Here is a 24,190-nt window from a genome sequence, read left to right as displayed (position 1 = left end):
CTGTTTATCATTCCCACACATGCCTTCCTAGTTTGCTACATATCTGATACAACGTGATATTGTTCTGCGTATGTTAACATGTTTAGGATAAATGATATCATTTCAGTGTAACCTTCTCTAACTTTTTGCCCCCTCGACATTGTTTTTTATATTTGTAAACATGGATACCTGTAATCTAGTCACTCATGGTCAATGCTGGTGTGATAGCCACAGTATATTTCTTCCTTCTGTTGAAGGACATTGGGTTGGTTCCAATTTTTTTCCTTTTTATTGAAGTAGAGTTGATTTACAATATTGTGTTAGTTTCAGGTGTACAGCAAAGTGATTCTGATATACATATATATGCATATATACATATATATTCTTTTTTGGATAGAAATATTCGTTTAGGGCTTCCCTGGTGGCGCAGCGGTTGAGAATCTGCCTGCCAATGAAGGGGACACGGGTTCGAGACCTGGTCTGGGAAGATCCCACATGCCACGGGGCAACTGGGCCCGTGAGCCACAACTACTGAGCCTGTGCGTCTGGAGCCTGTGCTCCGCAACGAGAGGCCGCGACAGTGAGAGGCCTGCGCACCGCGATGAAGAGTGGCCCCTGCTTGCCGAAACTAGAGAAAGCCCTTGCATAGAAACAAAGACCCAACACAGCCAAAAATAAATAAATAAATTTATTTTTTTTTAAAAAAGAAATATTCCTTTAAACATTTTTTCATTATAATTTTTACAAATTTATACAAAATTATTAATTTTGTATAATTATTAATTAATTATTAATTTTTTTTCTCTTTTTTTGCTGCAGAAAGCTTTATTGTTTCCCTCTGGCCCAGGGCTCGGAGAGGGCTCCAGGGTGGGTAACAAGCTGCCCGGTGGCTGCAGGGAGAGGCTTCAGGGAGAAGCCCTGACCCCAGAGGGGCTCACAGGCCGCTGGGCTCCAGGGGCTCCTAGGGGTGCCCGAGGCTGCGCCTTTGGAAGCGACACTCGCCCAGCCCAGCCTGCGGGCCGAGCATCCTGCCGAGGTCGGTCGGGCGGTCGCCCATCTTCTTGATGAGCTTCACCTGCTCACCCAGGCAGGGGCTCCAGGGAGTCCAGAGGTGGAGGCTGCGCGGGCAGAACCCAGGGCCTGCGGACCCACAGGGCCTGGTGCCGGTTCTTCTCCGTCAGCCGGGCGGCTTCCGTGGCGTCCCGGGCTCTACCCGCCGCCCCTGGGACGCCTTCGGCACGTCCTGGAAGAGGGCGCGGCCGCAGCGCTGCTTTTGCCTCTTCCACGGAGCTCGGGCCCTCCGGCTTCTCCTCGGCCAGTTCGCGAAACGGGGTCTCACGCCCTCGCGAGCGGCTGCGTCGGGTCGAAGGAGAAGCGCGGAGACAGGTAGGTGCGCGAGAGCGGCCGCTGCACGTTACCGGGCGGGTGCCGGCGGCCTCCAGCTGGCGGAGTGATTGCGACGCAGCTGGGAGCTCGCGCTCGCTCGGCAACAGGGAGCTAAGCTCCGAAAACGGTGTTGGCCGGTCCCGGAGGCCGAGGAGAGCGGGCTGGGTGATTCCGAGGCTGTGGCCGCGGAAACGCTTGGAGGGCGGTCAGAGTCTGGAGGAAGGGGCGCCCCCGCGTCTGTGCAGCCCGGACACTGCGGAAGCGCGAGACACGCGCGCCGCACCGCCCAGCGCACTGCCGGCTGTCTCTTTTATCTATAGTGCTGTGCCTCTGCTGACCCCACACTCCCCGTTTATCCCTTCTCCCCGTTTATCCCCCCTCCCTTTCCCCTGTGCTAACCGGAAGTTTGTTTTCTATGTCTGTGAGTCTATTCCTGTTTTGTAAATAACTTCATTTGTACTATTTTTAAGATTGCTCACGTAAGTGATACTGTATAATGTTTGTGTTTCTCTGACTTACTTCACTTATTTTTTTTTTTAATTTTTATTTATTTATTTATTTTTATTTTTTTTGTGGTACGCGGGCCTCTCACTGTCGTGGCCTCTCCCGTTGCGGAGCACAGGCTCCGGACGCGCAGGCTCAGTGGCCATGGCTCACGGGCCCAGCCGCTCCGCGGCACGTGGGATCTTCCCGGACCGGGGCACGAACCCGCGTCCCCTGCATCGGCAGGCGGATTCTCAACCACTGCGCCACCAGGGAAGCCCACTTACTTCACTTAATATGATCATCTCTAGGTCCATCCATGTTGCTGCAAATGGCATGATTTCCTTCTTTTTTTAATGGCTGAATAGTATTGCATCATAGATATATGATGGATATATGATGGATATATATGTGAGGGAATACTAAAAGAATACATAAAAGAATACTAAAAGAATACATTAAAAAAGAATGAAATATATATATCTCACAACTTTTTTTTTTTTTTTTTTTTTTTTTGCGGAATGCGGGCCTCTTACTGTCGTGGCCTCTCCCGTTGCGGAGCGTAGGCTCCGGACGCACAGGCTCAGCGGCCACGGCTCACGGGCCCAGCCGCTCCGCGGCACGTGGGATCTTCCCGGACCGGGGCACGAACCCGTGTCTCCCGCATTGGCAGGCGGATTCTCGACCACTGCGCCACCAGGGAAGCTGGTCTCACAACTTCTTAATCCCAACATCTGTCGATGGACGTTTAGGTTGCTTCCATGTCTTTGACTATTGTAAATAGTGCTACTATGAACATAGGGGTGCGTGCATCTTTTCGAATTTGAGTTTTCTCTGGATATATGCCCAGGAGTGGGATTGCTGGGTCTATGGTAGTTCTATTTTTAGTTCTTTAAGGAACCTCCATACAGTTCTCCACAGTGGCTGCACCAATTTACATTCCCACCAGCAGTGTAGGAGGGTCCCCTTCTCTCCACACCCTCTCCAGCATTTATTATTTGTACATTTTTTTGATGATGGCCATTCTGACCGGTGTGAGATGATATTTCATTGTGGTTTTGATTTGCATTTCTCTAATGATTAGTGATGTTGAGCATCCTTTCATGTGTTTGTTGGCAATCTGTATATCTTCTTTGGAGAAATGTCTATTTAGTTCTTCTGCCCATTTTTGGATTGGGTTGTTTGTTTTTTTGATATTGAGCTGCATGAGCTGCTTGTAAATTTTGGAGATTAATCCTTTGTCAGTTGCTTTATTTGCAAATATTTTCTCCCATTCGGAGGGTTGCCTTTTCGTCTTGTTCATGGTTTCCTTTGCTGTGCAAAAGCTTTAAAGTTTCATTAGGTCCCATTTGTTTATTTTTATTTCCATTTCTCTAGGAGGTGGTCAAAAAGGATCTTGCTATGATTTATGTCATAGAATGTTCTGCCCATGTTTTCCAAAAATATGGAACGCTTCATGAATTTGTGTGTCATCCTTGCGCAGGGGCCATGCTACTCTTCTCTGTATCGTTCCAATTTTAGTACATATGCTGCCGAAGTGAGCATCGCATTGGGTCTTCGTTGCTGTGCACAGGCTTTCTCTAGTTGCGGCGACCGGGGGGCTGCTCTTCGTTGCGGTGCGCGGGCTTCTCATTGCGGTGGCTTCTCTTGTTGCGGAGCACGGGCTCTAGGCGTGCAGGCTTCAGTAGTTGTGGCTCGAGGGCTCAGTAGTTGTGGCCCTTGGAGTCTAGAGCATAAGCTCAGTAGTTGGGGCGCACGGGCGTAGCTGCTCCGCGGCATGTGGGATCTTCCCGCACCAGGGATCGAACCCGCGTCCCCGTGTCTTAACCACTGAGGCACCAGGGGAGTCCCTCTTGGGTAAGTTATTTAACCACTCATGGTCTCCAGTGCTTTCCTGGGCCCTGGCTTTTATGCCTTTGTGGGCGCCTTCATTCCAAAAAGTATATTTAAACTTGTATGTTATATCTGTTTTGGTATAAAGACAAACATAAGGTAGGCTGGATTACATTCTTTTTTCTTCCGATTTCAAAATTAAAATGTTTTCCCTGGGCTCCTAAGAGTGTCCTGGGCCTTAGGCGTTGTATGTACCTGCTGTGTCTAATGGAAAGTCAGCCTTTCCCTTTGCCTCGTCTGCAGAACAAAGATTATAATAGTATTCACTCGGCACAGTTAAGTGTTAGGTGCTATGAGGATGAAATGAGTCATTATGCGTAAAGTGTTTTATGGCACGAAGTAGGCACCATGTATTAGCTACGGTTGTTACCGATTTACACACCCACCACCAATGAACGGGCAATCCCCTTGCTTGACATCTTTAACAATATTTGTCAAACTTACATTTTGGCCAGTCTGACTTGTGTGAAATGGTATTCCGCTGAGATTCTCTTTATTAAATGAGATCATTCACGGCACAGGGTTTAGCACCTGAAACTCATCCTCTGTTCTCCCTTCTTTGAGGGCAGCATCAATTCCATCTCTGCATCCACAGAGAGGAGGCATATAAATACCTCAGTGAATGTTTGGTGAATGCATGAACAGATGAGTGAATGAATAACTGAATGAATGGATATAGAAGATTGAGATTAATACTGAGAATATGAAATATTTGAAGAGGAGGGCATAGTTCAGTGGAATGACCATAAGCTTCGAAGTCAGATGCACCTGGATCTAGATCCGTCTGTCCACTTGCTATACAATTTTGGGCAAGTGATGTCCTTTCTCACTTTGGGAGTGCTACAGTCTAGCATAATTGTGGGAGCCAGATGGTGCACAATAAATGTGGATTCCTTGCCTTTTCCCCTCTCGTCTGTCACCCTCAGGGACTCGCACTACAGTAACAGTCTGTTGCATGACCTGAGGCTACAAGTCTGGCTACATGGAACCACTAAAAAAATGGCAGTAAGGGTCTTGGACTTGGAATCAGAAGACGGGGTGGGGGTGGGGTGTTAGCCTTACTTCTTTCTGTCCCTGCCTTGAGCATGTCATCTCTCCTCTCTGGACTTGGATCTTCTGTCTTTTAAATGAATTGACTGATAGAGTTACCATATGACCTAGCAATTCCACTCATAGGTGTGTACCCAAGAGACATGAAAATATATGTCCACACAAAACCTTGTAAACAAATGCTTGTAGCAGCATCTTTCATAACAACCCAAATGTCATTGACTGAGGAATGGATAAACAAAATGTGGTGTATATCCATAAAATGAAATATTATTTGGCCACGAAAAGGAATGGAGTACTGACACATGCTACAACATGGATGAACCTTGAAAGTATTAGGATAAGTGAAGAAGCCCCTCCCCGCTTCCCTTTCCCCGCTGGTAACCACTAGCTTGTTTTCTATATCTCTGAGTCTGTTTGTATTTTGCTATATACATTCATTTGTTTTATTTTTTATATTCCACATATAAGTGATATCATACAGCATTTGTCTTTCTCGGACTTATTTCACTAAGCATAATATTCTCTAGGTCCAGCCATGTTTCTGCAAATGACAGAAGTTCATTTTTTATGGCTGAGTAGTATTCCATTGTATATATATATACCACATCTTATTTATCCTTTTGTCTGTTGATGGATGCTTAGGTCGCTTCCATGTCTTGGCTATTGTAAATAGTGTTGCTGTGAACATTAGGGTGCATGTATCTTTTAGAATTAGTGCTTTTGTTTTTTTTTTCTGGATATATATCCAAGAGTGGAATTGCTGGATCATATGGTAGTTCTATTTTTAGTTTTATGAAGAACCTTGGTTCTGTTTTCGATAGTGGCTGCACCAGTTTACATTCCCACCAACAATGTAGAAGGTTTCCTTTTTCTCCACCATTATTACCATTCTCACCATTTGTTATTCGTAGATTTTTTTGGTGATGGCCATTCTGACAGGTGGGAGATGATATCTCATCATTTTGATTTGCGTTTCTCTAATAATTAGCCATGTTGAACATCTTTTCATGTGGCTGTTATCCATCTGTATGTCTTCTTTGGAAAAATGTCTATTCAGGTCTTCTGCCCATTTTCTGATTGGGTTGTTTAGTTTTTTAATATTGAGTTGTATAAGCTGTTTATATATTTTGGGTATTAATCCCTGTTGGCCAAATCATTTGCAAATATTTTCTCTCATTCTATAGGTTGTCTTTTTGTTTTGTTGATGGTTTCCTTTGCTGTGTAATTAAGTTTATTAAGAGAGGCGCGAGATAAGGGTGTGGGATTAAGAGATACAAACTACTATTTATAAAATAGATAAGCAACAAGGATATATTGTACAGCACAGGAAAATATAGCCATTATTGTGTAATAACTTAATGGAGTATAATCTGTAAAAATCCTGAATCACCACGCTATACACCTGAAACTGGCATCGCATTGTAAATCAACTGTGCTTCAATTTTTTTTTTTTTTTTTTTTTGCGGTATGCGGGCCTCTCACTGTTGTGGCCTCTCCCGTTGTGGAGCACAGGCTCCGGACGCGCAGGCCCAGCGGCCATGGCTCACGGGCTTAGTTGCTCCGCGGCATGTGGGATCTTCCCGGACCGGGGCACGAACCCGTGTCTCCTGCATCGGCAGGCGGATTCTCAACCACTGCGCCACCAGGGAAGCCCTTCAATTTTTTTTAATAGTGAGTGAAGCTGACATAAAAGATCACAGTTCATTATCCCATTCATGTGAGATGTCCAGAACAGGGAAATCTATAGAGACAGAAAGTAGATGAGCGGCTCCTTGGGGTGGGAGGTAGAGTGGAATTGAGGGAGTAAGAACGTGACAGCTAAAGGGTACCGGTTTTCCTTCCGAGGGGACGCAGCATTCTAAGATTGACTGTGGTGACCCTGCACATACCTGTGACGAATTGTACACTTTAAATGGGTGAATTATATGGCATGTGACTTAGATCTCAATAAAGCTGTGAAAAAAAGAATCAGTCAAGGGGCTTCCCTGGTGGCACAGTGGATGAGAATCCGCCTGCTAATGCAGGGGACATGGTTTCGAGCCCTAGTCTGGGAAGATTCCACATGCCGCAGAGCAACTAAGCCCGTGCACCACAACTACTGAGCCTGTGCTCTAGAGCCTGCACGCCACAACTACTGAGCCCACGTGCCGCAACTACTGAGCCCGCGTGCCACAACTACTGAGCCCGCACACCACAACTACTGAGCCTGCGCTCTAGAGCCCATGAACCACAACTATTGAAGCCCGCGTGGCTAGAGCCTGTGCTCCACAAAAAGAGAAGCCCCCACTCGCCGCAACTAGAGAAAAGCCCATGCACAGCAATGAAGACCCAGTGCAGCCAATAAATAAATAAAATTAAATCTTAAAAAAAAAAGAATCAGCTGAACATGATGCTCTTTTAGGATCAACCTCTAAGTAATATTTAAAAGTTATAAGCCTATATAATAAGTGTATGCATGTTCACTATGCGATTCTTTCAACTTTTCTCTGTGGTTGAAAATTTCTGGGACTTCCCTGATGGTCCAGTAGTTAAGACTGCACGCTGCCAATGCAGGGGCCCCGGGGTTCAGTTCCCTGGTCAGGGAACTAAGATCCCACATGCTGTGTGGTGTGGCCAAAAGATTAAAAAAGAAAAAAGGAAAGAAAGAAAAAGAAAATTTTCATAATAAAATGTGGGGTGGAGAGAGCTTGTAGACGATTTTTAAAATCTGATTTTTGAAAACATCAAATCAATCCCATGGACAATTCTTATCAGACTGTAAGCTCCCTGAAGGCAGAGACCACGTCTGTATAATTTCCTGCTGTGTCTCCAGCACCCACACTCGTGTCTGGGCATTCAGTACTGCATACAGGTATTCAGCAGCCATGTATTGAATTAGTGAATCAATACGTAAGTGTGTGGATGAATAAGAAGATGGTGGCTATGGCTGTCTGAAGTTCTAAGCCAACAGTCATCCTTAAATTGTAGGTCATCCTCAAGCCTTCCTATTGGGTCTGCAGATTACAATAATACTGACAATAATAACTAGTGTGTGTTTGTTTATTTTAAATTATTTTAAATTAATTATTTTAAAATTATTATTATTTTAAATTGGTATATGTGTTCACTCATTCAACAAACATTTCTCTTTTTAAAAAAATTAATTAATTAGGCCTTCCCTGGTGGCGCAGTGGTTGAGAGTCCGCCTGCCGATGCAGGGGACGCGGGTTCGTGCCCCGGTCCGGGAGGATCCCACGTGACGCGGAGCGGCTGGGCCCGTGAGCCGTGGCCGCTGAGCCTGCGCGTCCGGAGCCTGTGCTCCACAACGGGAGAGGCCGCAACAGTGAGAGGCCCACGTACCGCAAATAATAATAATTAATTGATTTTTTTTTTGGCTGTGAAAAAAAATCAATTTTTTGTTGCGGTGCGCGGGCTTCTCATTGCGGTGGCTTCTCTTGTTGCGCAGCTCGGGCTCTAGGCGTGCGGGCTTCAGGAGTTGTGGCTCACGGGCTCTAGAGCGCAGGCTCAGTAGTTGTTGTGCACGGGCTTAAGTGCTCCACGGCATGTGGAATCTCTCTGGACCAGGGCTCGAACCCATGTCCCCTGCATTGGCAGGCGGATTCTTAACCACCGTGCCACCAGGGAAGCCCCACTAGTGTTTACTGAGAACACACTGAGTGTTGGAGCAGGGTCAGATCCAGGTTTTGTAGGGTGTGAAGCTTGTACAGCTTAGAAATACAAAATTTAAAATACAAAAGCAAGGTATACAAGAGAAAATTTATTTAGCATGACAAAATAAGTTGCAACCAATTACAAAATTAAAAAGGTGACCGTTACCACGCACAACCCCGAAAATTGAAAAGCACATATCGATAGCATTTTAATTAGTTTACTACCTGACTCAGCTCTATAATGCTTTCCCTCTATTTTCTTTGATTGGCTTTTTATATGACAACAATATTATAATATCATTTTCTGTAGAGAGAATAGAAAGATTATCTGATCTTTCCTATAATGTGATTGATCAAAACATTTCTTTACTATTAACTTAAGAAACTTTAATTTCAGATTCACATTTATTTTAGTATTGTTGTCAAGTTTGAGAAAATTCTAAGCAAGTTTCCTTCACCTATGAATTTAAGGTTGCAGAGTGTTGCACGTTTTTTAAAAATATGTTATTTATCCTTTAAAAAACTGTTTAAATTGAAGCATAATTGATTTACAATGTCGTGTTAGTTTCAGTTGTACAGCACAGTGATTTGAAGATATATATATATATTCTTTTTCAGATTCTTTTCCCTTATAGGTTAATATACAATATTGAGTAGAGTTCCCTGTGCTGTACAGTAGGTCCTTGTTGGTTATCTATCTTATATATAGTAGTATGTATATGTTGATCCCAAGCTCCTAATTTATCCCTCTCCCCCCCACACCTTTCCCCTTTGGTAACCATAAGCTTGTTTTCTATGTCTGTAGGGTCTTTTTCTGTTTTGTATATAAGTTCATATGTATCATATTTTAGATTCCACGTATAAGTGATATCATATATGTCTTTCTCTGTCTGACTGCATTTAATACGATCATCTCTAGGTCCATCCGTATTGCTGCAAATGGCGTGATTTCATTCTTTTTTTAATGGCTGAGGAATATTCCATTGTATATATAAACCACATCTTCTTTATCCATTCATCTGTCGCTGGACATTTAGGTGCAAGTTTTTTGTTTTTTTTTTTAAGCAGTGACTAATCTTAAGTACTCTTTGAATTGTCAACACTCACTACCCAGGGAAAGCCTTGTGCAAGTGAGGAGCCTTGGAAGCTTCAGGTTCTTAGCTTCACGGTGAATCCACCTCTGCAGTTATGCTTAACTACTTTCGAAGGAAAGATTGACATCTGCTTTGCTATGTGGTGAGGAGAATCCTTGTAGCTCGGGTTGGGAATCAGACTGGAACCTGGATGTGATGGCCCCGCGTGCCTCTTTTAGGAGCCTTGCTGTTACTATCTACTTCACCTATTTTAAAACAGAAAAACCGCTGAGGCTCTGGGAACTGGGAACCAGGAGACCCTGGCTTGATTCCCATTTGGTTTCTGGTTGACGAGTTTTGAGCAAGTTCCTTCCCCATTCTTGGCCTCATTTTCCCCAGTCTGTTTAAGGAGGTGGGCATTTCCCGATTTCCTTGTCTGTCTCTGACACTGTCGGAACAAAAACGAAAGGAGAGACAGGAAACTCCTATAGAGAGTGATCCTTTTGGGATCCCACTTATTAGAGGTGGGCCCAAGTGCAAATTGGATCCTTCCTCTCTGGGCCTCGTGTTTGCAGCCAGAGCGTTTTTCGCAAAGGGCCTGAAATGGGCCGCTTTAGCGCAGGGTCACCCCTTATCAGTGCGAGGTCCCTCCTTTGCAGGGCCTTCCCTAAAAGCACTTCCCCACTGGCAGCCGTTTCCGCTCGGCCTGACCAGAGAGGCAGCTCAGAGGCAGTATGCATCGGTATTGAGTGTGGAGTTGGGGCGGGGTGGGGGGGCTGATGGCCGATATTGTGGAGTTTAGAGGAGGAGCCGATAAGTAGGGAACTAGGGAGAAGGGGGACCATAGAGAAGTTGGCTGTGGATAGAGGGGCCAGGGTGGGAGGCAAAAGAGAGGCAGCGTGTGGGTAGAGGGGTGGGAGGGAGGGAACCATAGAGAGGCTGGCCAGGGCTAGAAGGGCTACGGGGGGCGGGGGACGGGGGGGGAACGGGGGGAGGTGCGGGGAAGGGAGTTGGCCTCAGAAGGTGGGAACTAAAGACGCAAAAGACTCTCTGGTCGAGGGTTGGGGGTTTTGGCGTGTGGTGTGGGGTGTCGGGCCGCCGCATCTCGCTTAGTCGCCACCACCGCGCCCTTGGGCAATGAACTCTCTCTCTGCGCCTCAGTTTTCTCACTGAAAACTGAACGGATTAACCGATTAGAGAAATTAAATAAAATCACGTATGAAAGTACCTAGCATAATAATGCCTTTGCACGGACAGTATGGAACACGTGGGAAGTAATGCTAGTATTATTTTCGCATGTTGACTCCTTTCTGCAGCTCTGAAATTCTTGAGGGCATTAAAATCAGGCATTTGAGCATTAACACCAAGATTGTGGAGGGATTTCTCAGTCCCCACCGCCTCTTCCGTAGCGCAAAGCTCGTTCTTTCTCATGTAGATTTCAGCACCAGACTGTTCCCTAGTCCCCCAGCTTCCACGCTCTAGCCCGCCAACATAAGCAAACAGACCTTTCAAAAATTTGGAACTAATCTTGTCCTTTCGCAGCTCAAAATCCTTCCACGGCAGGAGGGCCTACCGCAAGACAGAAATCCCAACTCCTCTGCCCGGAGTTGGAAGCCCTGCATATTGTAGTGCCCGCCAAGCTCTCCAGCCTCCTCTCTCATCCTTTGAGACACACAACCCGTGTCACAGCCCCACTGAAACACACTTGCATCTCTCCAGGCGCCAGGTCTTAGGCTGGTCTTGCTGCCCAGAGTAACCTTTCCAGGGGGATCCTGGCCATTTTTTCAGGCCTTGTTTCCTCCAGAAAGCAACGCCTGACTCCTGCCTACCTCAGGCTCCCAGGCTGGGTGAGGCACCCCTTCAGGCTGCCAGTTCCACCGGAATCCCTGTGAAGCCCTCACGTGACAGTTCCCTGACTAGCTCCAGACTCTCCTGTGATGCCTGCAGCACAAACTCCATGTTCTTCAGTCTGGTCCTTGTCGCGTGAAGTCAGCATGGTCCCTGGCTGGGCACATGATGCTTAGCCACTCTGAAAGAAGAATAGTTGGGCTGTTTTCTGTCCTGGCTTTTACCCCTACTTTTCACTCTGCTTGGAACTGCATTCACTGTTCCCAAGGCCAGGCTAACTCCCTTGTCCTCCAAGACTGAACTCAGATGTCACCTGCAGGAAAACTTTCCAATTATTTTTCTTTTAGTTGGTTGGCTGCACTGCACAGCTTGCGGGATCTTAGTTCCCCGACCAGCGATGAGCCCAAGCCCCTTGCAGTGGAAGCGTGGAGTCCTAACCACTGGACGGCCAGGGAATTCCCAAACTTTCCAATTCTATACTCCTCCCCCAGTTGGGTCACGAGCCCCTTCTGGCCCCCTGGAGTGCCCTGTCACTGCACTTAAGACCTTACGTTGTAGCTGCCTGTTTGTTAGTTGGCCTCCTCTAGATTTGTCTGTCCAATACGGTAGTCAGCAGCCGTGCGTCGGTGTTGAGTGCTTGAAATAGGATCAGGCCAAGATGAGATGTGCTGTCAGGTGGCAGCTGGCCACTACTAGCAAATACTCTTTTGAGAATGGCTGGTGCTGGCCTTGAGTCTGATGCAGTTTGGAAGATTCAGGTTCTCAGTGATGCAGGAACGTGTCTGAAACCACCTCTACAGTGGCCACCCAGCTCCATTTGGGATGCCTGAACCATAGTGACTCCATTTTGATTTTTTTTTCCTTTCGCTTATTTATTTTTTTAAATTAATTTTTATTGGAGTATAGTTGCTTTACCATGTTGTGTTAGTTTCTTGCTGTACAGCAAAGTGAATCAGTCATACGTATACATATATCCACTCTTTTTTAGATTCCCTTCCCATTTAGGTCACCACAGAGCATTGAGCAGAGCTCCCTGTGCTATACAGTAGGTTCTCATTAGTTACCTATTTTATACATAGTGGTGTATATATGTCAATCCCAATCCCCCAATTCACCCCCTCCCCCATTTTGATTTTAAATGCGTTCTTTTCTTTAATGGTTAATGCAGCTGTACAGTGTACATTTGACAGGCCATAAGACAGGCTGTTCTGGTTAGCATAAAGTTCACGTCAAATCATGTATCAGCCAGAAGGACTTCCCCATACCTCAACATATGAAAATTTCTTCCACCATAACTTACATCTCGATATAGAAAAATAAAATTAAAAGGAAAAACAAAGACTGGTGGCCTCTCCATGACAGATGGGGAAACTGTGTCACCAGGGAATGGTGTCACACAATGTTTTTCAGATTTCCCTGGAGAAGGGACTTCCCTGGCGGGCCAGTGGTTAGGACTCGGTGCTTTCCCTGCCTTGGACCTGGGTTCAATCCCTGGTCGGGGAGCTAAGATCCCACAACCCTCTCGACCAGAATTGGAATCCTACTGTTTCTAAGCTGCCTCATTAACACCTTGTGTTTGCTCTGAAATCCGCACGGAATGCCTAATCCTTCTAGACGGTCTGTACTGAGGCAAGAAGGGGCTCCTCATGACTTTACAGGGCTCCGTGCGGGTGGGAGCTCGGAAGTCCAGCCTTCTGGTTTTTCCTTGCTAGCATCTACAGCTAGCCTTGAGGGCTGTTTCACACTCAGGCAACTCTTTCCCTAAACGTCTTTTAGCTTCAATCCTGTAACCCTCGAGGGCCATAGAACAATTTCCCCATAATGAAGATGTGAGAGTTTGTTTGTTTGTTTGTTTGCACAGCGCAGAAAGCAGGATCTTAGTCCCCCGACCAGGGAAGCACGGAGTCTGAACCACTGGACCGCCAGGGAAGTCCAAAATGAAGATATTGGGATGAGAAAGTGTAAAGACCTCCCCGCTTTAGGATTTAGGATGTAGCCCTGGCTCTGGCACCCCCTTTGCTGTGGGACCATCAGCGTCTCACGCAACCTCTCTGGGCCTCAGTTTTCTCATCTGCGAAGCACCGGGACTGAATCTGAGACAGCTTCTTGTTTGAAGTCCTCTTCTCGGGCTATGTAAGATTCTTGAGGGGCGCTGTCCGTCGTTGAGCTTGTCTGCTGAATGTCATCCCTCCCTGCTTCTCCCAGGTGCTAAGGTGGGGGCAGACATTGCAATACTTTGGTCTCTGTCGCCTCCAGGAGGCTTAGCAGAGTTCCTTGTCGCAGCAGGTGTGCGATACAGATAACACTTGTTGCCTCGAAGGTAGAGAAAGGCAGGGGACTACCTCGGTCTTGTTGGCTTATGGTTTCCCCCCGGAAGCTGGCGTCTGGGAGACACTAAACAAATATTTGTTGAATGAATGACAGAGATTCAGGCCTGCGGAACGGAAGGCACTTGGAACCCTTCCTTTGAGGGTTTGTGTTTCCGGCCGGAAGGCTTTCTCGTGAACCCCATCCCTCTCCTGGCTGGTCGGAGCGCTATGGCTCCACTTAGGGCTCCCGGAAGGTTTAATCTCTTCGCCTCCTGCATCCCGGGATCAGACTCTCGGGAGGCCTCTCCTCATAGCGCACGGACAGCAAAGGCCATGCCTGGAGGAGGGGTCCAGGAGCACGAGGACGGGTGGGCAGCCGGGTGCGTGTGTGTGTGTGTGTGTGTGTGTGTGTGTGTGGCAAAGACCGGACACGATTGACCCATTGCGGGGACGATTGGGGAGGATCGAGTCGGAGGACCCCTCGGGAACAGAGAAAAGGCAGAAACCAGGGAGGCCTTGGTGGGCTTCGGAAAGGGATGGCGGGGAGGTGGTGGAGTGGGTCGAATACAGACTCTGGAGGTGAGAGACTTCTTTCTGGGAGGATGGAAACACTTAATGGTGTCGCAGGACTAGCATGAAAGGAAGAAATCTTGGATCTGGGCAGAAAAAGAAACTCGGAGAGTTTGGGGGAGGTCCTAGAAGAGAACAGTGATACCTGATGGGGAGGAATGGAGACAAGGGAAAAGGACACCCTGCCCACCAGGAGTTTGAAAGAGGAGACGGAGGGCAATATAGTAAAGCATGGGTCCCACAGATTCTGGGGGCGTGTAAGATGACTGAGTGCACATCATAGGAATCAATCGATGGATAGATGCAAGAGGCCTGTGCAAATCCCTGGAGCATGGAGATGTGGTAAAGTTAGAAGGTCTAGGGTTTGGGCACATGGAGAGAGGCCCATGAAAAATCCGCCCCCCCCCCTTGGAGAGATGAGGGGTTTAAGGAGTAGGGGGTGGAGGATGACGTAGGTAAGCAAAGATTGGGGGATGCAGAGAGGTCCTCTGGTCATCTCAAGCCTTAGCTTACCTCTGTGCACCTTCAGTCAATGCAGTTTTTCCTTCCTTTAGCTGCTCCTCTGATTCAAGGATGACCATGACTGGGGCTTCCCCGGCGGTCCAGTGGTTAAGACTCTGCGCTTCCACTGCAGGGGGCGCAGGTTCGATCCCTGGTCAGGGAACTAAGATCCCGCATGCTGTGCAAAGTGGCCAAAAAAAAAAAAAAAAAAAGGATGACTTTATTCTCATCAACTGTGGGTTCCCCCCCTCCAGTCAAGTGCTCCTCCCACAAATTGGCCCTTCCTCCTCCTCCCCTTCTTTCTCTGGGCCTTCAGCCTCTGACTGGACGGGCGTACAACACACCTACATATACACCGTGCGAGTGGAGAAGCCCAATGACAATCAGGAAGTTTTGCCCAGCGTACAGCTGTCCCAAGTGCCTGCAGGGCTTCCAGAATGCTGTCCGTCTCAAGGCCTATGGCCTCACACATCAGTCATCTGGCGCTTCATCTCTGAGACTTGTGGCCGGGCCTTCCAATGCCCCAGCAGCCTTTGCCAGCCTCCGCTCAGCCACCGGGCTCCCTGCACCTGCTCCTCCTATCCCCCCGGCGGGCCGGGCTTGCCAGGGACCCGGCTCAGCACGTCCTGGTGTATTAGGGCAGACTGAGTCTGCTCCTAATACGGGCACAAAACCGATGCCTTTGAGGAGCCACGCGCCGGAAATCTTTCCCAAGTTGCCAGCGTCCAGCTTGAGAGATGACGGTTGCAGAGCTAGACCCTGGCATCTCTAGTGGACAAGGCAACACCCTTTTCTGGGCCGTCCTTGTTAACACTGAATGATCTCCAGCCTTGGGGTGTGGTGCAAGTCTGTGGGTGGCAGGGGAAGCAGGAGAAAGTAGCAAGAAAGATGCCCTCACCTCCCAGGGCCATTACTGGTCCCCTTTCCCCCTTTAGCCTTACCCAAGAGGCAGGGACCCTGGGTTTTAACTGCACCGTGTGGGCTTTGTGACTGGTGGGTTCACTCTCTGGCCTCAATAACCCATTTGAAAACTAGGGATGAATTCTCTCCTCCCTGTCAGCGGCCAGATGGTGGCGATTTGCCAAATCTGCTGAGACATCTGTGTCGTTGTCTTGTTCTCCTTCGTTTCTTCCTCTCAGTTTTAAAACTGGGAATGTCCCGGGATGCATCTCAAACTCAGTCACCTATTTTGTCCTCACCTGTGCCCCCAAGCTCCAGTGGTCGCTTACTGATCACCCCACACATCCTCCTGTGGCTTGAGGAAGCAGCTCAGGGCGATGCAAACAGAGATGGGCCAGCTCCCATCAACACTTGTGCCCCGTGTGCTTACAAACGTGTGAGAGCCTGTTTTTCCGCAGGCAGCATCGTGTCCTGCACTCGGAACTCCGCCCCGAAGTGTGTGGCCCCTGTGGGAAGGCATTCAAGTGCTCCAGCCACCACAGCCAGCACCGGCTAACCCACCTGGGGTGGCATGCCCACTTTCCAGGGGGTGGCCCAATGCATCGCGGTGTATTCACCAGGGCAGGACTTCCTGGATGGCGGTGGAGCCTGAGGCCAGGAGTTCAGGTGTACTCCAGAGCCAGATGTCACTCCCCTCCACCACTCCAGCCCCGTGGACGCACTGGCATCGCCAGCCCCAACTAGCTGTGTGACCCAGGGCCACTGACTATCCCTCTCTGGCCTTGGTTTTACCACCAACACGGAGAATGATACCTGACTCCATTTTCTTGCCATGTAACACATTAAATCACAAGGCCTGGGGTTCCTCAGCTGTCCCACCGGCTGAATAATTCTGGCTCTTTGTCTTTGCTGTGTAGCAGCCGACCAGTCACTAGCCCTTTCCGGTTTCGGTTCCTATGTGTAGGTAGATGTTCTATTTTCCTTCCTATTGAAGAAAGTCTCTTATTTTAGAACGACTAGTTCCTTCTCCAGCCCAGAAGGATACAGTGACTTTTTGAAAAAAAATGTGCGACATTTAAAAAAAAGTCTTTATTGAGTTTGTTACAATATTGCTTCTGTTGTTTATGTTTTGTTTTTTTTGGCTGCCGGGAATGTGGGATTCTAGGTCCCAGGCCAGGGATCCAACTCGATCCCGCAACCCCTCCATCGGAAGGCGAAGTCTTAACCATAGATAAAGTGACTTTTAAAGAAAAGTCACAACTTTTCGGACAAAAAGCCATCCCTATTGTCTTCCCTCCCTCTGTATCTACCACGTCGCCAATGACTTTGTATTGGCTTTTCTCCCCCTTATTGCAGACAAGTGAGGCGGGCAGACGCCCGGAACCGTTGTTCGCGGGTGTTTGTTTCCCGCCGGAGCGGATTTCTGGGGCCGCGTCTGGCCGAGATGGAGGCCGGAGTGGGAACCGTCTCCGGGCTCTCCGAGTCCATCACCCCGCGCGGCGGACATCCTGGGGCCGCCCCTCGAGCCGCTTCCCACCGCGCTCGGACCCGAGAGACCTTCGCACCGCGAGCCGGCGCCGAGAGGTAGGCGCTGAGCTCCGGGCAACCGGAGAGGCCCGAGCGGTGCGTCCGCTGGGTCACTCGCTTCGACTCGCGGGCGCGGGGTGGAGAGGCTTTGAACTGGTGAATTCCGGAGAAAGAAGTTCATCTACTCGCCCGTCTGTCCTCCCCTCAGCCTCCCAAAGTGTACCTTGACTCTGGAGGCCATGGGCCCCTCCCTCCCTAGGGTGGTCCCCGCCCCTAAGCCGGCCCCCTCCTCTTCCTCCACCCCCGCTATCCCCATCCAGCGGCCTCAGCCCGCCTCTCAGGGACCGTCACCTGCTCACCGAGAGGAATGGCGTTCCCTATACGTGCACACGGAGGAGGCCCCCTGGCTGGAGCCCTCCCCGCGCCGCAAGGCTTCAGTTGTCCGCAGTGTTTTCAGGTCTTCAAGAGCTGCCCGCACCGCAGGAGCTACAGCATCTCCCACTCAGAACTCCGGCCCTTCGTCTGTGGCAAGGCCTTCAAGCGCCCCGGGGAGGTATCGCTTCGTATGCCAGCTCCGGTTGGGTCGGGCTCACGCCTGCCCGCTGTGTTCTGGCGTTTTCAGGATGCTGGGCAGCCCGCGCAGCACGTTCTGGACCACTTGGCCGGAAGGAATTTCCCGGACCCTGGAGAGACTGCAGGGGCTCCAGAGAATCTCTTGTTTCTGGTACAGAAGGTAGAGGCTGGGATTTTGGCCTCACTGTTTCCTCGCTGTGTGACCTGAGGCTGCCTCCCTGGGCCTCAGTTTCCTCCTCCTGAAATCGGGAGTGGCTTGTGGTTCCCAGCCGTCGTGGCTGCGGGTGAGAAGCAGGCGTGTCTGGCTGCATCCCTGACTCTGCCACAGCCTCTTTTTGTAGCCCGAGATAGATCACCGTCCCATCCCGGAACTCAGTTTCCCAATCTGTAAGATAGGATCGATGCAACATCCTTGTCAGGTGAGCTGCGAGCTCGCCTAATACTTAGGTAGCACCTACTGCTCCAGCACTTCTTTATAGCAGCTCGCGGTGCCTGCTGAGGCAGGTGCAGATAACGTTCCCTAGCTTTGGTTCTTTTTTAATTGCAGGGGCAGGGCCGGAACACAGGCGGGAGCCTTTCCTTTGCGGGTGTGAGTTGTTGACTGGAGTGCTCTCCCAGGGCCACCTCCCTAGGTCCCATGAGGGGGCGTGAGGTGCCATGTGGGACTGGGACGAGGCGGATTGGCCGGGCCACCTCCTGAAGGGCTTCACACCCCAGGCTGCGGGCACCTGGGGACTTGGTCCTGAGAGTCATGGGGACGGCGACAAGATTTTGGGCAGAGGTTAAATATGAGACAGCTGTGAGAAGAGTGTCAAGGAGGGCGGGGGCGGTACTGGGGACCAAGATACCAGGGAGAAGCCTGGTGCAGGGGCCCTGGGCGGGAAGGAGGGGCCGGAGCCGGGGCTTGGGGAGCAGAGGGGAACATCCAGGATGAGGGAGGGACGGAACTTGGTGCCTTCTGGCTTTGGGGAGTGTAGAAGTGGTGGGGGCAGGATGCGGACGTTAGAGGTTCCAGACTGGTGTGGGTGTGGGGCTTCATCGTGATCCTGTCCCAGGCGAGAAGCAAGGCTGTTTGTTTCGGTGGGGGGAGATACTGCTTTATCTTTGCACGGGCTGACTGCATTCATTCATTCAACCAATATTGACCTGAGCCCCGACCCTCTCCCCAGACCTTTGCTAGGTTCTGAGGGCAGAAGGTTGCCTAGAACAGAGCGGGAAAAGCAGGCAGCAGAGGAGCGAACCCGAAACTGAGCAAGCCCGCTACGGGCTGCAGTACGAGGTGCGGAGGGGGCGGCCTGGCCCGACCGAGCAGGGCCTCACCTGCTCACCGAGCTGAGCTCGCATACAACCAGCCGCCCGCTCCAGTGGCGCAGGCTTATTCGAGTTGAGACCTGAATGGCCAGGAAGCGTGTGTCCGTGTGAGGGGCTGGGAGGAATATTCCGGAGGGCAGAACAGCAAACACAAGGCCCTGGGAGTGGGCCAGGCGGGCTGGGTGGCACCGTGGTGATGGCAGCTTCTGAGTTTTATTCCAAGCGCAGCGCGGAGGGTTTTAGGTCAGGTGATGACATGATTCTGTGGGTTAGCGTAACTATACTGCTGCAGAGCTGCCAGAGAGAGAAGGGGCTGGTGGGGGCGGGGAGGCCGTCACGGTGAGCCGGGGCGGCGGCGGCAGTGGGTTGGGGAGAAGCATGAGGGGCTTGCAGACACTGGCCGCGAGCTCTGGCTCAGGGGTCAGTTAGAAGCACGTGCTGTCCAGCGCATGTATGACCTCAGTCCCAGTCACGTGGCCTCTCGGAGCTTCTGTTTCCCCGTCTATAAAATAGGCATCCGCGTGGCACCTCCCTCTTGGGTCTGCCCTGAGGGTTCAGTGCAGTTAGCCATGGCTGGCACCATAGGAAGGGCCCAATAAACGCTGGTCCTGGTCATTATTTCCAGAGTTCGGGGTGGGGTGGGGTGGGGTGGGCGTGGCTCTCATGGACAAAGCAAGTTTCATGGGTCTGAAACTCAAGAAAGGGATCTGGGTGGGAGACTCCTGTGGTAGTTGTCTGTGTAGCCCAGGATCTGTGTTGCCCCCTGGGGGACATTTGGCCAAGTCTCTTGTCACAGCTGGGTGGGAGTGAGATTGAGGGGTGAGAGAAGGTGCTCCTGGCATCCGAAGCGTGGAGGCCAGGGACGCTGCTCCACAACCTACAATGTACAGGACAGCCCCCCATAACAAAGAATGATCCAGCCCCCAAATGTCAGTAGTGCCAAAGTTGAGAAGCCTGGTGTAGACAGAAGGTGTAGTTACCCCTTTAAACCGCGTACACCCTCTTAGTTCACCAGTTTCCACTCTCCCTACTGCCCCCCACCCCATAAAATTACAAAAGAGGAAGAACCTCTAGGACAACAGTGTCCAGCAGTGAGCCATGCTTTAAAAAGTGAAGAGGAACAGCTGAAATTAATTTAATAACATACTTTACTTAACCCAGTTAGTATACCCAGAGTATCATTTCTAAATGTTATCAACATAAAAGTCATTCATGAGATACTTCACACTCTTTTCATACTCAGTCTTCAGAATCTTTTAGGTGTCTTGCATTTATGACACATCTCAGTTCAGACCGGACACATGGCAAACGTTTAAGAGCCACCTGTGGCCAGTGGCTACCCTTTAGGACGGTACAGTTCTGGAGGATCTTTAATTGAAACCTAAGATCACAGTTGTTGGGTCACTTGGAGGTTTCTTGAAGGTTTTCTGAGAATGCGTAATCAGTTTCAGTTTACTGTTGCCCCATCTAGAGACTTTTTTCTGTAGCTGGCAATTTGTGTGTGCATTTTCTGATTTTTTAAATATTGCCCAGTAAAACATTAAGACATATCTGTGATCCAAACCAAATATAACTGTGCCCTCTCTGGCCCGCGGGGCTCCAGTTTGCAACTGGTTGAGGGTGGTTTAGGAGCTGTGCCGTAAGGTGGGCAGCGGTTAGCCACCTGTGGCTATTTAGATTTAAATTAAGAGAAATGAAATACCATTTAAAATTCAGGTCCTCAAGCCACATTTCTAATGAGCAATAGCCTCACGCGGCTAGTGGCTGTCCCAGTGGACAACGCGAAGGTCATAGAACTTTTTCATCATCCCAGAAAGTTCTTTTCGGGAGCTTTCTCGGACGCACCTCTGGCCAAGCCGGGGTCCTTGGTCTGGGCGCGACCTTAACGCCGGTTCTCTTCCTTCTGTGCCCCCAGCTGCCTCCCCTCCCCAGCTGCAGCGGCCGCCCCACTCTGGTTCCCCCCGCGCCACGACCTGCTCGTAGACACGCGCAGCATTCGCTACTAGTTCACCGCGCAGCTGGAGGACTAGCTGCGGGCACCCCCCAGCGCTGCCCTCGACGTTCCAACCTTCCGTGTGCGCCGCCTGCCCCAGGCCTTCCAGCGCTCCGGCCACCTGGCGCGGCCCGGCGCCGACCGCCGCACTAGGTTCCGGATCTGGCCTGGCTGCCCTGCCCCTCTCTGGTCAACGCGCTCCTGCACCAGGACGCGGCCGACGGACGTCGGTTTCCTCTCTGCGCGCGGGAGCGTCGGGCCCACCGCGCATTGTGCCGACACCACCCAGACACTGTCGCTGCTGCTCCTCGCGCCTCAGTCTCCCCCTTCCTGGATGGGAAGAGCCACTCTTGCCCACCTCTGCATCTGGCAGGGTTTGGCCCTGTCTGCACCTCGGTCTCCCCATTTGCCCAGCCAACAGAAACTTCGCTCTTCCCGCTCTCTGCCTCGTTTGGAAGGGGATGCAGGCGGGTCGGCCAGTGGGAAGAGGACGGATTGGGCGCACCCGTTCCTTGTGGGACTTCGGGCAAAGACAGCCTCGCCTAGCCTCGTCTACTAATCAACCTCTGTCGCAGAGAACGGACTGTTCCCGTAGGGGATGGGAAGGGAGCGGGGGGCAGGGGGCGGGCTGTGTGGTTCCCGCGCGCTCGGCCCTTTTCCTTTCTCGCGATCCCTAGATACTCAAAGAAAGCGGGCCGTCAGAGCGGCGGGCTCTGGGGCGGCGGAACCTTCCTTGAGGCGCGCGCGTTTCCGGCCGGCGCCCTTTCCCAGGGACGCCGCCGCCCCTCGCGCCCCCGCGCCCCCCGCGCCCGCGTCCCCGGCGCCGCCGGCCCGGACCTCCCCCAAGCCTTGGTCCCGCCGCCGCCGGCACTCGCGAGGGGAAGCCCGGGCCGCTCGGGACCTCGGCTTGCTCCTCCGGACCCGAGAAGCCACTGCACCGGGTACGGGGGCCGGGATGGAGGGAGGAGCCTGGTTCCGGGACGGCGTGAGGCCGGGCAGGGCTGGGGGAGGGGACTGGTGATAACGGGGGGTGGGGGTGGGGCTGGGGCACGGCGGGGAAGGAGCCGGGGCTCGGGGGACAGGCAGGAGGGAGTGCGGGAGCGAGAGGTTCCTGGGGGCGTAGCGGAAAGGGGGACACAGGGGCCCTGGGGTTACAGAAGGAAGCGGAGCAGAGAAGAGGGGTGGAGGCGCTGTGTCGGGTACAGCAGGGATAGGAATGAGGACATAAAGATGCCAGATGCATGCAGAAGAGAGGGAGAAGGGGGCTTGGGAGAGGGACTCCGGGGCCCTGGTGTGTGTCACGGGGAGTGAGAGGAGGCCCCGAGGGGTATAAAGAGGAACAGCAAAGATGTCAGTGGCTTATACCTAGGGGCTGGGGAGAGAGAGGGGCCCTTGGGTGGAGATGTAGTAGGTGGCAAAGTTCATGGGTCGTGGGCTACGTAGAAGACCGGCGGTTGAGGCGTCCTAGGTAGGCACACCTGAAATTTCGAGGACAGGTTAGGTAATGGGAGAGGATGTTGAAACCTTAAGGTGCTAAATGTAGGAACAGGATAGAGGAGCCCTGGGTGAAAAGTGGGGAATTGGGTTAGTGGGGCTCCGGGGATGTACCTAGAGAGGAAATTAAAGAGAGGCTACAGCCGTATCCAGAGATGTGGAGGCCTTCCAGGGAACCTAGTGGGGATGGAGATCTAGGAGGGTCTGGAGGCCAAAGAAAGGCTGCTGCGGTGGTCCTGGGGGGAGAGGATGCAACCTGAGCTGGGGCTGGGAAGAAGAGGAAGCGACCCATTTGAGAAATTCTGGAGGCAAGAGCCCTGGCATGACATGAAAGAGGCTATGAAGATGTAAAGGGGGAAACAGAGTTGGAAATTGATTGGCTTTTGGGGGTGGAGGAGGAGGGAAGTGGCTGGGCGAAGCCCTCTGGTCCAGCTGGGGGATGAGAGGAGGACCCGGGAGGAAAGGCAGGTCGGGGCCCTGAGATGCTGAGCTTAGTTGTAGAAGCCCCTGAAGCTGCTTGATGCAAGTAGAGCGATCTGGCCTAGAAGCAGTTTCTTTTTTTGTAGGAAAGGTAGGTCAGTGGTACAGAGAGGGTAACAAGCAGTGAGAATTGATACACTCTCCCCAGCAAGTGGCGATTTTAACTTCTCTCCCCTCCGCCGCTCCCAGCTGCCGCTCCAGATGCTGCTGCTGCCGCCGCGGCCACCCCAGCCTCGGTCCTCCTCTCCGGAGACCATGGACCCGCCGCCCCCCAAGGCTCCCCCTTTCCCCAAGACGGAAGGCCCTTCCTCCACTCCTTCCTCGGCGGCGGGGCCCCGACCCCCGCGGCTGGGCCGCCACCTGCTCATCGACGCCAACGGGGTCCCCTACACATACACGGTGCAGTTGGAGGAGGAGCCCCGGGGCCCGCCACAGCGCGAGGCACCGCCGGGAGAGCCAGGCCCTCGCAAGGGCTACAGCTGCCCTGAGTGCGCCCGGGTCTTTGCCAGCCCTCTGCGGCTGCAGAGCCACCGCGTGTCGCACTCGGACCTCAAGCCCTTCACGTGCGGCGCCTGCGGCAAGGCCTTCAAGCGTTCCAGCCACCTGTCGCGGCACCGTGCCACGCACCGTGCTCGCGCCGGCCCACCGCACACCTGCCCGCTCTGCCCACGCCGCTTCCAGGACGCAGCGGAGCTGGCGCAGCACGTGCGCCTCCACTAAGTTCCAGACCCGGCCTGTGCTGCCCGGCCCCTCTCTGGGCCACCACGTCTGACCCACACAGCGTCACACCCACAACACATTCCCTTACTCCGCTGAGGTTACTGCCTTATCCTGGGCCTCAGTTTCCCCAACTATCTAAAGGGAGAAACATTCCTTCCCTCCCTCTCTAGCTGTGTGATGTAGACCAAGTCGTTGCCCCTCCCAGTGCCTGGGAGCCAGTCGGAGCCCAGTTTCCGCCCAGCTGTGCTGTGTGAGCCTTTGCAAGCGGCGTAACCTCTCTGAACCCTGGTTGTCAGCTCCGAAGCGGTGAACGGTTGTCTGCGTGGAAGATTTGACAAAAGAGCACGGGCACGGTCTGGCTTATTTCTGTGTCGCCCCATTTCCACCCACCACCCTCACCCTTTACTCAATAAACATTCCGCACTCCATTTTAGGGCTCTTATTTGC

General features: G+C 51.5%; 1 protein-coding gene and 1 non-coding gene across 7 annotated transcripts; one reads left to right on the top strand and one right to left on the bottom strand.

The window, feature by feature from the left end:
• Positions 1-1,208: 1,208 nt before the first annotated feature.
• Positions 1,209-24,171, top strand: ZNF580 (zinc finger protein 580). Of its 6 annotated transcripts, none has more exons than XM_067019282.1 (3): positions 1,209-1,365; positions 17,002-18,164; positions 23,213-24,171. In XM_067019282.1, the coding sequence occupies exons 2-3, from the start codon at positions 18,147-18,149 to the stop codon at positions 23,741-23,743; spliced, it is 549 nt and encodes a 182-aa protein (XP_066875383.1). In that variant the 5' UTR covers positions 1,209-1,365; positions 17,002-18,146; the 3' UTR covers positions 23,744-24,171. The 6 variants fall into 6 exon arrangements, with proteins under 6 accessions (XP_066875383.1, XP_066875386.1, XP_066875385.1 ...); XM_067019285.1 differs by lacking the exons at positions 1,209-1,365; positions 23,213-24,171 and adding exons at positions 13,835-14,054; positions 20,972-21,156 and having other exon boundaries at positions 17,002-17,229; XM_067019284.1 differs by lacking the exons at positions 1,209-1,365; positions 23,213-24,171 and adding exons at positions 13,856-14,042; positions 20,972-21,156 and having other exon boundaries at positions 17,002-17,229.
• LOC131745663 (U6 spliceosomal RNA) lies at positions 3,287-3,393 on the bottom strand. The gene has a single exon (XR_009332397.1). It is a non-coding gene; the product is annotated as a U6 spliceosomal RNA (small nuclear RNA).
• Positions 24,172-24,190: the final 19 nt, after the last annotated feature.

This window comes from Kogia breviceps, chromosome 18 (assembly GCF_026419965.1).
Source record: "Kogia breviceps isolate mKogBre1 chromosome 18, mKogBre1 haplotype 1, whole genome shotgun sequence".
Classification (NCBI taxonomy): domain Eukaryota; kingdom Metazoa; phylum Chordata; class Mammalia; order Artiodactyla; family Physeteridae; genus Kogia; species Kogia breviceps.
This window is presented reverse-complemented; position numbering and strand designations above follow the sequence as displayed.